At 43.8% G+C, this 13,330-nt stretch overlaps 1 protein-coding gene across 1 annotated transcript in view; it reads left to right on the forward strand.

Moving 5' to 3' along the window:
* The first annotated feature begins 10,876 nt into the window (after positions 1-10,876).
* itgbl1 (integrin, beta-like 1) overlaps positions 10,877-13,330 on the forward strand; it is a 156,703-nt gene continuing 154,249 nt past the window's right edge. The window contains exon 1 of the mRNA XM_037686687.1: positions 10,877-11,005. Coding sequence (XP_037542615.1) covers positions 10,877-11,005 — 129 coding nt within the window. The remainder of the gene's footprint in view (positions 11,006-13,330) is intronic.

The following is a 13,330-nucleotide window of genomic DNA, read 5'->3' on the forward strand; positions in this document are numbered from 1 at the left end:
GATGTTGTTGAGATCGTCTGCGGGAGCGCGCATAAAGCAATCACATCAAAACGACCGGCGCGTGCTGCGGGGGCGCGCAGACATTTCCAAGGTAACAGCTCGAGCTCTTCCTCGTGGTTTGAATGTCCATACGCATTTATTTGTCCGCGTCAACGTCATATATTTACACGAACCTACCTCTTCATTACTAGATTTAATTAAAAAAAAAAACAAAAAAAAACGTTTTATTTATTTGGTTTATTTGTTTAATTATGTTTGACAATAGTTTCTGTACAGGTTGCTATCCATACAATGAACCTAGCCAGGACTTAACAAAAAAATAAATAAAAGAGTCTTAGTCAGAAAGCTAAAAATTGTAATTCTGATGTACATGATCTGCTTAAGTTTTGTGTCAAAATGTTATGTTAAACAACATAGAAATTAATCTGCCCATCATTTAGCCTATTACAACAGTATACTCGTTCAGCTTTACATATTTTTGACATAGACCTTATTTTCTCTGTCCAAACAATGGCCAATTTTAATTTCAAACTGTCACCTTTTAAAATAACGATACAAATTGCAAAAAAAAAAAAAAAACTTCAGCAATGTGGAACCTTTAAAAATTCGGTGTTTACAAAAATCACTTTTTTTTTCATAATTTATTATGCTGGTTACAAATATCACAAGCTCATAAGCACTGTTAAAACTAAAACACATTTTGTTTAAGATGTCCATGCAACCTTTAAAAGCTTAGAAACCTGGTACTTTTTTTTACCCATAAAGCAATTATACTACACTATCTTCCATACAACCTTCAAAACTACAAGTTCTTCCAAGCAGTCTTCAGCATTTCTGAGCACTTTAAATTTTAGGAACCTGACTCATTGCACCTCTAAAATCAATGATGAAATAGAATAGAGAAGAACAAAATAGAATAGAATAGAATAGAATAAATAGTTTTTTTTTTTCATTTACCCTTTATTTATACAGGTAGTCGCATTGAGCCACAAGAACTCATTTTCAAGAGAGACTTGTTTAGGGAGCAGATGGGGGGTTAAGGGCCTTGCTCATGGGCCCAGAGTGGGGCAAATGAGGATGGGGGCAAGTGTTGGTGCTTCACCTACCCCACCCACAATTTTGTTGCCAGGGCCGGGGCATGATCTTCAGATCACAGGCCCACCTCTCTAACCTCTGCGCCACTACTCCCCCAAATCTTAAATTTTTAATCTTTAATCTTTATTAATCTTTAATGTCCCTCTGTGCGGACAATCAGATGTACCTGCAGCAAAGTGACAGGTAAATAAAACTATGCAGATCCACACAAAGGTAAAAAAACAAAACAAAAAAAAACAGAAACACAGAATTAACTCTAAATTGTCTCTAGGTGTGAGTGAGAGAGTGAATGGTTGTTTGTCTTGTTTGTCTCTGTTGTGTCCCTGTGATGGACTTGCGACCTGTCCAGTGTGTACCCTGCCTCTCACACGACTGCTGGATATGGGCACCAGTGACGCCCATGACTTGAAAAGGAAGAAGTGGGTAAAGATAATGATGGATGGTTAGATAGATGTATGTATGGATGAACAGAATATGAATGAGACTGTATAGTAAGGGCATATTAAGAGGAAAAAAAATCTGTCCAATTATAAAATATATCATACCTAGATTCAAGAGATGTTCACTGAGTAGGATAATTTAAAGAATGTACAACATGGTCATGTGTTTTGGTATGTAAAAGAAAACAACACACTATGTCCAAGGATTGAAAAGAATGTTAGTGACAGCAGGGATGTATATCTATCCATCCATCCATCAATTATCTTTCGCTTGTTCTGAAGTCGGGTTGCGGGGGCAGCAGCTTGAGCAGGGAGGCCCAGACATCTCTTTCCACCTTCACCTCTTCCAGCTCTTCTGGGAGGATTCCAAGGTGTTCCCAGGCCAACCAAGAGACATAGTCTGTCCAATGTGTCCTGGGTCTTCCCCAGGGTCTCCTCCCAGTTGGATATGCCTGAAGCACCTCCCTAGGGAGGCGCCCAGGGGGCATCTTTACCACATGCCCAAACCACCTCAACTGGCTCCTCTCGACATGGAGGAGTAGCGGTTCTACTCTGAGTCTCTCCCAGATAACAACAGGGATGTACAGTAAACAGTTATTGAGTTTGTTGTGAGTGGTTATGGTTATGGTTAAGTCAAACAGCTGCTTGGAGGAAGAACCTGCGATAGCGCTCCTTTGTGCACCTAACAGCTTTGCATCGGGTGGGACGAAACATTGTCAAATAGTGTTTTTACCACCGTTCTTCTGTCTTCCACCACTCAAGTGGACATCCTAGCACAGAGTTGGCCTTCCTGATGAGCTTATCTAATTGCTTCCTCTCCTGCATCAGACTACACCATAGAAGATGGCTGATGCCACCACAGAGTCAAAGGTATCAGGAGCACCCCTTGTATTCCAAAAGACCTCAGTCTTCTCAGCAGTCGGCCCTGCCCCTTCATATAAAGTGCATCAGTGTTGTGACTCCAGTCTAGTTTCTAACATCCAGGTAAGAGTCCCCTATCTCAGTGTCAGCTCTCTGGATGTTCACTTATGTCAGTGAGGTGGGTCTGCACCTGCGGAAATCCACAAACAAGCTCCTTGGTTTTCCCCGTGTTGATCAGAAGGTGGTTCTGCTGGCACCAGTCCACAAAGTCCTGTGTCCACTGTCTGTACTTTGAGTCGTCCTTGCATGTGATGTGTCAGACTATGGCAGAGTCAGCAGACAACTTTAGCAGATCGTATCCTTGGGAATTGATGGAGAAGTTTGCAGTGTCAAGGGTGAACAGGAACGGTGCCTGTACAGTTCCATGCAGGGCCTCTGCACTAAAGACCAGCTTGTCAGAGAATCAGCCCTGTGTCCACACATATTGTGGGTGGCTGGTGAAATAGGTATCATATATTAAGTTAGCATTACACTAATAAAATGTATATTCCTACACTACTTTATAGCTCTAACCTCTCTCTCTCTACTGCTTATACCTTCCCACTCTGGCATGAATGATGTCATCCTGCACAGAACCCTAAAACAACTGTCATCCCAGTTATAATTACCAGGGGAGAAGGTGAGCTTGTGTTCAGAAGGTCGCGGGTTCGAAACCCCAGTCTGACATCATCAAAGTGGAAAAGGTGAAGCACCCACACCTGCCTCCACCTTCATTTGCCCTACTCTGGGCACTTGAGCCATCTGCTCCACCATATGTGCCCTAGATGGCAGCACTGTGCTCCACACAGAAGGCTGTGGTATCTCTGTGGTCTGTGGTTGCGTCAGGCAGAGCAACCAGTATGGAAACAATTGCCAAGTTTTCATGTGAATTAGTTCACTGTGGTGACCTCTAAGGAAGGGAGCAGCTGAAAGAAGAAAAACAACTTCATATGACATGTATTATGAAAATTTTTATTTCGTAAAAGAAGATAACAAAGTCCATGCTCAATAATCCAGGTATACAATCCAACATTTTTCAGTCAGGTCATCTGGACAGTTTCTTTTTTTGTGCTGAAATGTTTCACCTTTGATCCGGAAGGCTTCATCAGTCAAGGAAACACAAAACACAAAACTGATTCTTCCCCCAGCAACTTATTCTAGAATTCCAAATTCCAAATTTTCCAAATTCCAAATTTATTCCAAATTCCAAATATTCTAGTTCTAGAATTGCGCCGGTCAAGGTGGCTGCATGTTGGAGCATCTCTGTTACTTTCATTCTGAGATTTTGCTTTTGGAAACTTTAATTCCTGTTTTTCTGGATGTAAATCACATTTTTTGGATGATTGTTTCCTCTGGTATAAGATGCTGTGCAGCTGGAAGGATTTTTACCGAAACTTTTTTAGTTTTGGACATTTGTTATGATGCGTAACCATGGCAACAAGGCAGTTTTCTACAACCAACAGCAGCTGATTAACATCTCAAAAGCTCAAATAATATCTCAACTACAGCCCCAAATCTCAAATGAGTTGAAAAGGATGTTCTGTGGACGCATTCTCATCTATCTGCCAGCTGTGCTCGAGTGCCTGACCACTGAGATCCTGGAACTAGCAGGAAACACGGCTCATGACAGCAGAAGGACGGGATCGTCCCTCGGCGCCTACATTTGGCTGTCCACAGCGACGAGGAGCTCTGCAGACTGCTGGGCGGAGTGGCCATCGCACTGGGAGGAGTTCTGCCCGGTATTCGGGTGGTCCTACAGCCCGGGGGAACCAAGAGGCCAGCCGAGTCTGGGTGGACGGATCGGACGGCATCTGCAGCCAGTTTCTTAGGATCCACTGTGGGATGGACCTTTACAAGAGATCCTTCCTGTCTACAGCATCAGTATCTATACCATCTCTTAATGAAATGAGGATAACGAGTTACCACAACAAATAATTTCCCTTTGGGATTAATAAAGTATTTTTGAATTGAATTTGAATTGAATTACTCCAAAGTGGAACAAACCAGTTATGTTGATATCCTGATGCATGCTCAACAATCCAGGTAGAAAAATCTAAAAACGTTAAATCTGGTCCTCTGGATATTCAAAAAAACAAAACAAAGCAAACCAACAACAACAAAATAAATATAGAATCGTTATGTTGGTGCTAAGATGGTCTCTTTGGTACGCCCCCTCCTCCATTGCCGGCCCTCTTCCTTGTTGACAGTCATGTCAAACTGGTTGAAAACAACAAAGTCCATGCTCAATAATCCAGGTATACAATCTAACATTTTTCTGTCAGGTCATTTGGACAGTTTCTTTTTTTGTGCTGAAATGTTTCACCTTCGATCCGGAAGGCTTCATCAGTCAATGAAACACACAACACAAAACTGATTCTTCCCCCAACAGCTTACTCCAAAGTGGAACAAACCAGTTATGTTGGTGCTAAGATGGTCTCTTTGTCACGCCCCCTCCTCCATTGCCGGCCCTCTTCCTTGTTGACAGTCGTGTCAAACTGGTTGAAAACAACAAAGTCCATGCTCAATAATCCAGGTATAAAATCCAACATTTTTCAGTCAGGTCATCTGGAGAGTTTCTTTTTTTGTGCTGAAACGTTTCACCTTAGATCCGGAAGGCTTCGTCAGTCAAGGAAACACAGAAAACACAGAAAATAAGATAATTTTACAAACACAATATCACAAATGTATAGAAATATTTTGTGTACAGCACTTTGTAAACACAAATAAAATTGACGACACAGTTGTTGATTGTTGAGCTAGAACAGTTGCTAAAGTTTCCAGCTTTTACAGTCTGCATTTGGCATCATCCAGTCAGATTAGTTTTATCTCAAACTTGTGCAAAATGCTGATAAAATCAAAGGGATGTTGTTTTCAAACAGGAAGTCAGTTCCAGCAGTTCTTCCTTCTATCTTATCAACGAATGGTGTTCCTTTTGAGTTTGTCGATTCTTACAAATATTTGGGAATCTTGGACATCTCTCTTTTAAGCCTCATGTTGAAAACGTGGTAAAGAAACTGAAAGTTAAATTTGGTTTCATTTTTAGAAATAGATTCTGCCTAACTCTGAATGCTAAGAAACACCTTGTACTGCTACTTTCCTTCCCTCCATTGACTATGGTCACATTATTTACATGAATACCTCTACAAGTACCCTGCAGATGTTGGATGCTGTCTATCACGATGTGCTAAGATTCATAATTGGCTGTAACTACCATAGCCATTACTGCACTCTTTATTCACTGGTTAACTGGTCATCAACTTCACGCAGACTCTCACACTGGTACATTTTCATCTTTAAATCACTTTTTGGTCTATTGCCTTCATATATCTCCTTCTACATGTCACGTCATCAGTGCAGCTACAGTGTTCGCTCCCAAGACATCATTACCTGCAGTGGCCCCTCAGTATATACCAAATTTGGCAAAAGGGCCTTATCTTACTCTGCTCATGTAATCTGGAACACCTTGAAAAAAGATCTGAAGATAACTTTGATCTCCCTAAAGGATTTTAAACCATTGCTAAGTTCAATGAAAAAATCAATGCAGACATGTTCCTGTTTGTAATATTTCATCACACCGGTTTATAATGTAGCATGTTTTGTTATTTTGTTTTATATCACTTCTTTTATTTATTTTTCATTTTATATGCTTTCATATGAAAGTTTATTACTGTGTGTACCTCATCTGTGGTTTTTGTTTAAAACAGGTCTCTCGTGGAAACGAGTCCTCATGACTCAATGAAACAAATTTCCCAAAATCTCTCAACAGATTCTTTCACAGTAATCTTTTCCGAATGCATATGCATATGAATATATGCCACATAACTTCACATATACAGTGTTCATATGATGCGGGATGTGGATCCTTCCATCTGCATAAAGATCTAATATATTTTATTAAGCTTACAGTTTTCCTCCCTCAATTTATTCCATTTATTTTTGTAAACTTTCAGTTGTGTCCTTGCATCTGGGGTTGTCGCTTTGTTGCTCATCCTGGGCAGGTGGAAAGTGTGCCACAGCTGAGTTAATGTTTATGTCCACTCCATCCTGCTTCAACTTTTCCTCCATACTTTTATTTTGTAGTCTAAAACCTCTGCATGTCTCTCAATCTCTTTTTAATGGCTGGTGTGTGTGAAACGATGGAAGAAATCCAATCAAGCAACAGAGGGTCATCAGAGTTAGTATTTTTGTGTGTGAATAAAAAAATATATTTCAGTAAATCAAAGTATCAAAGTCTTAACATGTGACTAAAATCAGTGGTTGTATTTGCATGAACTCATATTCACTTATCAACAAATGATTTGATGACTTGCATTAACAGAAGTGACAAGAAAGAAAGTCAAATCAGGAGGAAAGGTTTTTAGTTCAAAATTCATTTTTTTCCTCCTCCTTGAATCGCCACCTTATCGTGGTGGAGGAGTTTGTATGCCTGAATGATCCTAGGAGCTATGCTGTCCCTAGTAGGATCTCCCAAGGCAGATTGGTCCTAGGTGAAAGGCTAGACAAAGAGTGATTCAGAAGACTTATATGGGCAGGACAAAACAAGGAACTCAGTGTCCCTTGCCTGGACGTGGGTTACTGGGGCCCCACCCTGGAGCCAGGCCTGGGGAAGGGACTTGTCGGTGAGCACCTGGTGACCGGGTCTCTACCAATGGGGTCTGGTCGAGCTCAGTCCAAAGGAGCAGCATGGGTTTGCCTTCCTGTGGACCCACCACCTGCTGGAAGGGTCATAAAAGTCGGGTACATGATGTCATGAGCAATAGCTGAAGGCAGAGACCTTGGCGCTCTGACCCTGGCTTCCCTAAGCTGGCTCTTGGGACATGGAATCTGACCTCTCTGGTGGGGTAGGATCCTGAGCTTGTGCATAAGGTTGAGAGGTACCAACTAGCTATAGTTGGGCTCACCTCGACACACTGCATGGGCTCTGGAACCAATCTCATTGATAGGAGCTGGACCTTATTCCACTCTGAAGTTGCCCATGATAAGTTGAGCTGGTGTGTGTCTACTTGTTGCTCCCCGATTTAGTGACTGTGTGTTGGAGTTTTAGCTAGTAGATGAGAGGGTGGCTTCCCTTCACCTTCGGGTGGGCCTGAATGATTGGACTCTGACTGTTTTTTGTACCTATGTGCTGAACAGCAGTTCAGAGTATCCGGCCTTCTTGGAGTCTTTGGCAGGCGTGCTGGAAGGTGCTCCAGATGGGGACTCCTTTATTCTGCTGGGGGACTTCAATGTCCACGTGGGTAATGACAGTGTGACCTGGATGGGCATGATTGGAAGGAATGGCCTCTCTGATCTGAACCCGAGCCGTGTTCTGTTGTTAGATTTTTGTGCTAGTCATAGTTTGTCCATCATGAATGCCAAACATAAGGTTGTCCATAAGTGCACTTGGCATCAGGACGCCCTAGGTCATAGATCAATGATTGACTTCATAATTATGTCATCTGATTTGTGGCCATTTCTTTTGGACACTCAAGTGAAGAGAGGAGCTGAGCTGTCAACTGATCACCACCTCGTAGTGAGTTAGATCAGATGGCAGGGGAAGATGCCGGACAGACCTGGTAGACTCAAAAGTGTAGTGAGGGTTTGCTGGAAATGCCTGGCAGAAGAACCTGTCAGAGAGAACTTCAACTCACACCTCCGGGAGAGCTTATTATTGTTGTTGGTGCTTTTTGCAGTGACCATCCATGAACTCAGTGGTGGACACCCCAGGTTAAGGAGGCTGTCAAGCTGAAGAAGGAGTCATATCGGGCAATGTTGGCCAGTGGAACTCCAGAGGCAGCTGAGGAGTATCAGAGGGCCAAGCGGTCCACAGCCTTGGCTCTTGTTGAGGCAAAAACTCAGAAGAGTTTGGTGGGAAGAGTTTGGTGAGGCCTTGGATAGAGACTCTCAGTCAACTCAGAGGAGATTCTGGCAAACCATCAGGTGACTGAGGAGGGGAAAGCATCACTTTACTAACACTGTGTTCAATATAGGTGGTGCGTTGTTGACCTCAAGCAGTGATGTCGTCGGGAGGTGGAAGAAATAATTCTCAGACTGTCTCAATCCCACCAGCATTCCTTCCATGGAAGAAGCTGAGTCGGAGAACTTTAGGACTGGTCCATTCATAACCATGGCTGAGGTTGCAGAAGTAGTTAAAAAAACTCAGAAGTGGCAGGGCTCTAGGAGTGGATGGGATTCACCCTGATTTCCTTAGGGCTCTGGATGTTATGGGGCTGTCTTGGTTGACACACCTTTGTAACATTGCATGGACATCGGAGAAAGCGCAATTGGATTGGCAGACTGTGGTGGTGGTTCCCCTTTTCAAAAAGGGGGACTGAAGGGTGTGCTGCAATTATAGGGCATCACTCTCCTTAGCCTCCCTGGTAAGGTCTATTCAGGCGAGTCTGATCGTTGGTCAAACCTTAGATCCAGGAGGAACAATGTGAGTTTCGTCCTGGCTGTGGAACACAGGATCACCTCTTTACCTTCACTAGGGTCCTTGAGGGGTCATGGGAGTTTGCCCATCCAGTCTACATGTGTTTTGTGGACTTGGAGCAGGCATTCAACCATGTTCCTCAGGGTACACTGTGGGAGGTGCTCCATGAGTATGGGATTGGGGGCCTGTTGTTAAGGGCTGTTTGGTCCCAATACAAGCGGTGCAAGAGTTTGGTTCACATTGCCAGTAGTAAGTCGGATCCCTTCAGGGTGGGAGTTAGACTCCACCAGGGCTGCCCATTGCCACAATTCTGTTCATAACTTTTATGGACAGAATTTCTTGGTGCAGCCAGGGGGCAGAGGGTTTCTAGTTCGATGGCCTCAGGATTCCACCTCTGCTCTTTGCAGATGATGTGGTCCTGTTGGCATCATCATGCTGTGATCTTCAGCTCTCGCTGGAGGGGTTTGCAGCTGAGTTTGAAGCGGCTGGGATGAGAATCACCTCCTCCAAATCTGAGGTCATTGTCCTCAACTGGGAAAGGGTAAATTGCTCTCTTCAGATCGAAGGTGAAATTCTGCCTCAAGTGGAAGAGTTCAAGTATCTTGGGGTCTTGTTCACGAGTGAGGAAAAACTGGAGCGTGAGATTGACAGATTGATTGGTGAAGCATCTGCAGTATTGCAGACTCTGTACTGGTCCATTGTGGTGAAGAAAGAGATGAGCTGTAAGACAAAGCTCTCTGTTTACCAGTTGGTCTACGTTCTTACCTTCACTTATGGTCACGAGCTCTGTGTAGTGACCAAATGAATTAGATTGCGGATGCAGGTGGTTAAAATTAGTTTTCTTCGCAGGGTAGCTGGACTCTCCCTTAGAGATAAGGTGAGAAGTTCAGTTATCTGGGAGAGACTCAGTGTTTAATTGCTACTCCTCTACATGGAGGGGAGCCAGTTGAGGTGGTTTGGGCATCTGGTAAGGATGCTCCCTGGGTGCCTCCCTAGGGAGATGCTTCGGGCATGTCCGACTGGTAGAAGACCCCAGGGAATATCCTGGACACGCTGGAGAGACTATGTCTCTCGGATGGCCTGGGAACACCTTAATCCTCCCAGAAAAGCTGGAAGAGGTGGCTGTGGAAAGATATGTCTGGGCCTCCCTGTTCAAGCTGCTGCTCCCATGACCTGACTTTGGAATAAGCAAAAGATAATGGATGGATGGATGGAATTCCTTTTTTCAGCTAGTTGTGAATTTATATTTGATTTGAATGTGAAACACATGGTGGACCAGAAGTTTAGTGGTCTCCAGGGCAGTAGGAAGTTTTGGAAGGGAGACATAATTTGCCAATTTAGATGAAGTGATAAATAAGAGTCAGAATGGAGGTGTTACCTACAGAGGTTGGTAGGCCAAGGATAAAGTCCAAGGCTATGTGCGACCAGGGCCTACTTGGGGTAGGTAATTTTTTGAAAAGACCAGTGTGAGGTTGGTTGCTGTGTTTGCTCCTTGCACAGGTGGGGCAAGAAGCCACATACTCCTTAATTTTCTGACTCATGTGGGGCCAACAGAAGTTTATTTTGCAGAAAGACAAAATTTGGTTAAACCCTGGCAGGTCAACATCAATGTGTGAACCCATTCAAGGACATATTATTTTATTGAGTTAGAGAAAAGTTTACCAGATGGACCAATACCTGATCTGAATTTCGGCACTGAGTCTTTTAGGTGTGCCGATTGAGACCGGCTGCACGTCTGTTTGCTCGACTGAATGTTGACAGACTGAATGTGATCTTTTGTCCCTTTCTATTAATGCCATCCTGCATTAATAGATTTGTTTATTCGAGTGAGGAGTTACTGGAACTAACAAACTATGCCAAGGCTGGTATACGCCACCTGATTCCTAAGGAGCTAAGGCGCAAGTACCGAGGATGTCGAGCTGGTCGTAAGCACAAAGCCAGAATGTGGGCTAGAGCTGAAAAGTGGAGGCTTTCAAAACCACCAGTTCCCTCTGTGGTTATGGGAAATGTTAATGCACTGTCCAACAAGATGGATGAGCTTACCACATTGATCGGGAGCCAGCAAAGCTACAGAGACGCCAGTCTGCTTATCTTCACCGAGACGTGGCTAACCAGCTACATACTGGATGGTAACGTGGACCTGCCCGGCTACTTCGCTGTGAGAGCTGATCGGGATACCAATTCCAGCGGAAAAAAGCAAAGGAGGGGGACTCATCCTGTATGCTAACAAGCGCTGGTGTCACCCTAATCATCTGACTGTTAAAACTGTAAAATGCAGTCATGACTTGGAGCTGCTAGTGGTTAGCATCCGACCTTACTACATACCACGTGAGTTCTCACACATCATCATGCTCTGCGTCTACATACCTCCGAAGGCTGATGCCGAGGCAGTGCGTGTGTCTATATTAGGGCATTAACAGAGTACTCGAGTAATCTACACATCGATTGCTTGGACATCTATCGATGTTAAAAATGTAAAGTCGGGTATCCGTAGTGACGTCATATTATGTGACCACATATGACCATAGGGGGCGGTGTTGCACAGTTGCAGGTCACAGAGTATGGTGTAACACCGGGTCCTATCCACCGAACCAGAACCAGTTTCTGTTTAAGTTTCGTTTTTGACGTGCTGCGTTTCTTCACGTTTGTAGTTTAATAATAATAACTAATGGTTTAGATTTTCCTGTGACTTATTTGTAGTATGATAAATGGTAGGAGCCTAATATACGCTCCCAATGTTTTGTTGGTCTTTTTTTTTTGTAAATAATTACCTTTTTTGCAGTTTTATTTATTTATTTATTTTTGTATCTTGAGACCTATGACGTCATCAAATACTCGAGTTCTACTCGGGTTTTATTATGTTATGTCGAGTTTAAAAATTATATACTCATTCAACCCCTAGTCTATATTCAACACGACTATGGAGCTACTATTTCAACACCCAGATGCATTTTTCCTCATTTCTGGGGATTTTAACCATGCCACTTTGGGTAATACTCTTGCCTCCTTCCACCAATACGTAAGCTGTCCCACTAGGAAAAATAAAACATTAGATCTGTTGTATGCTAATATCAAGGATGCATACTCTGTCTCACCCCTCCCTTCCTTGGGTAAATCTGATCATAACCTTGTTAATTTGCAACCCATATATACTACTCTGGTGAAGAGGCAAACTGAAACTACAAGGCAGGTCAGAAGGTGGTCCCCTGAAGTAGAGCATGAACAAAGGGGTTGTTTTGCCACTACTGACTGGAATTTATTGGTTAACTCACATGGGGATGACCTGGAGGGGGCGGTGGGGTGTATGACAGACTTTTTGAACTTTTGTATGGTCCAGGTGGTACCTGTTAAAACAGTAAAGTGCTTTGCCAACAACAAACCGTGGATCACTGCTGGAGTGAAGGAAGTTCTTAATAATAAGAAAGGACATTTAGGAGCAAAGATTGGGTGATGCTGAGGGAGGTACAAAAAGAACTGAGAATCTGTCTGAAGGAGGCTAAGGAGGCATATAGCAAAAATCTTGAGAAGAAGCTGGAGGATAATAACATGCGTGAAGTCTGGAATGGCATGAAAACTATTACTGGTTGCAGCAGCAGGGGAAGGGTGGGCTGTATGGACCTCCAGAGAGCTGAGGATCTGAACTCATATTTTAATCGGTTCAGTCCCCCAGTGACCAGCTGCTCACCCCCACCGGCCTCCCCTGATCATGTACATACTGTTCCTCTTCAAGATGTCTCTCTTCCATTCTTGGAGGTGGCAGCCACTCCCATCTTAACGCCTCCATCCATCACGGTGGACCAGGTGACCAGGGAGCTACAACATCTCCATTTGAAGAAGGCTGCAGGTCCAGACCAGGTCAGCCCGAGTCTCTTGAAAGCCTGTGCTGAGGAGCTGGGTGAACCCTTACAACAGGTCTTCAACTTGAGTCTGAGACTGGGGAGAGTTCCTTCACTGTGGAAAACATCCTGCATCGTTCCAGTTCCAAAGAAGACACAACCCCGGGAGCTTAATGACTATAGGCTAGTTGCACTCACATCACATGTGATGAAAACACTGGAGCGACTCGTCCTTCAGCTTGTTCATCCTCAAGTGTTGGCGGTGAGAGACCCCCTTCAATTTGCTTACAAGGAGAAGATGGGTGTTGAGGATGCTGTTATGTACCTCTTACATTGTGCCCTCACATACCTTGATGTGGGTGGGTGTATGGTGAGGATGCTATTCCTTGACTTATCCAGTGCTTTTAATACAATCGATCCCAGCCTTCTCCAGGAGAAACTGAACACCATGTCTGTGGACGCCCACCTGGTGTGCTAGATATCGGACTATCTGACCAACAGGCTCCAGTTTGTCCGAGTTGGGGGTTGTAGGTTCTCAACATTGATCAGCAGTACTGGAGCACCTCAGGGTACAGTGCTCTCGCCCCTCCTCTTCAGTCTCTACACCACTGACTTTCAGTACAACTCTGATACATGCCACATGCAGA

This window comes from Nematolebias whitei, chromosome 13 (genome assembly GCF_014905685.2).
Source record: "Nematolebias whitei isolate Nwh7 chromosome 13, NemWhi1, whole genome shotgun sequence".
In the NCBI taxonomy this organism is placed as follows: domain Eukaryota; kingdom Metazoa; phylum Chordata; class Actinopteri; order Cyprinodontiformes; family Rivulidae; genus Nematolebias; species Nematolebias whitei.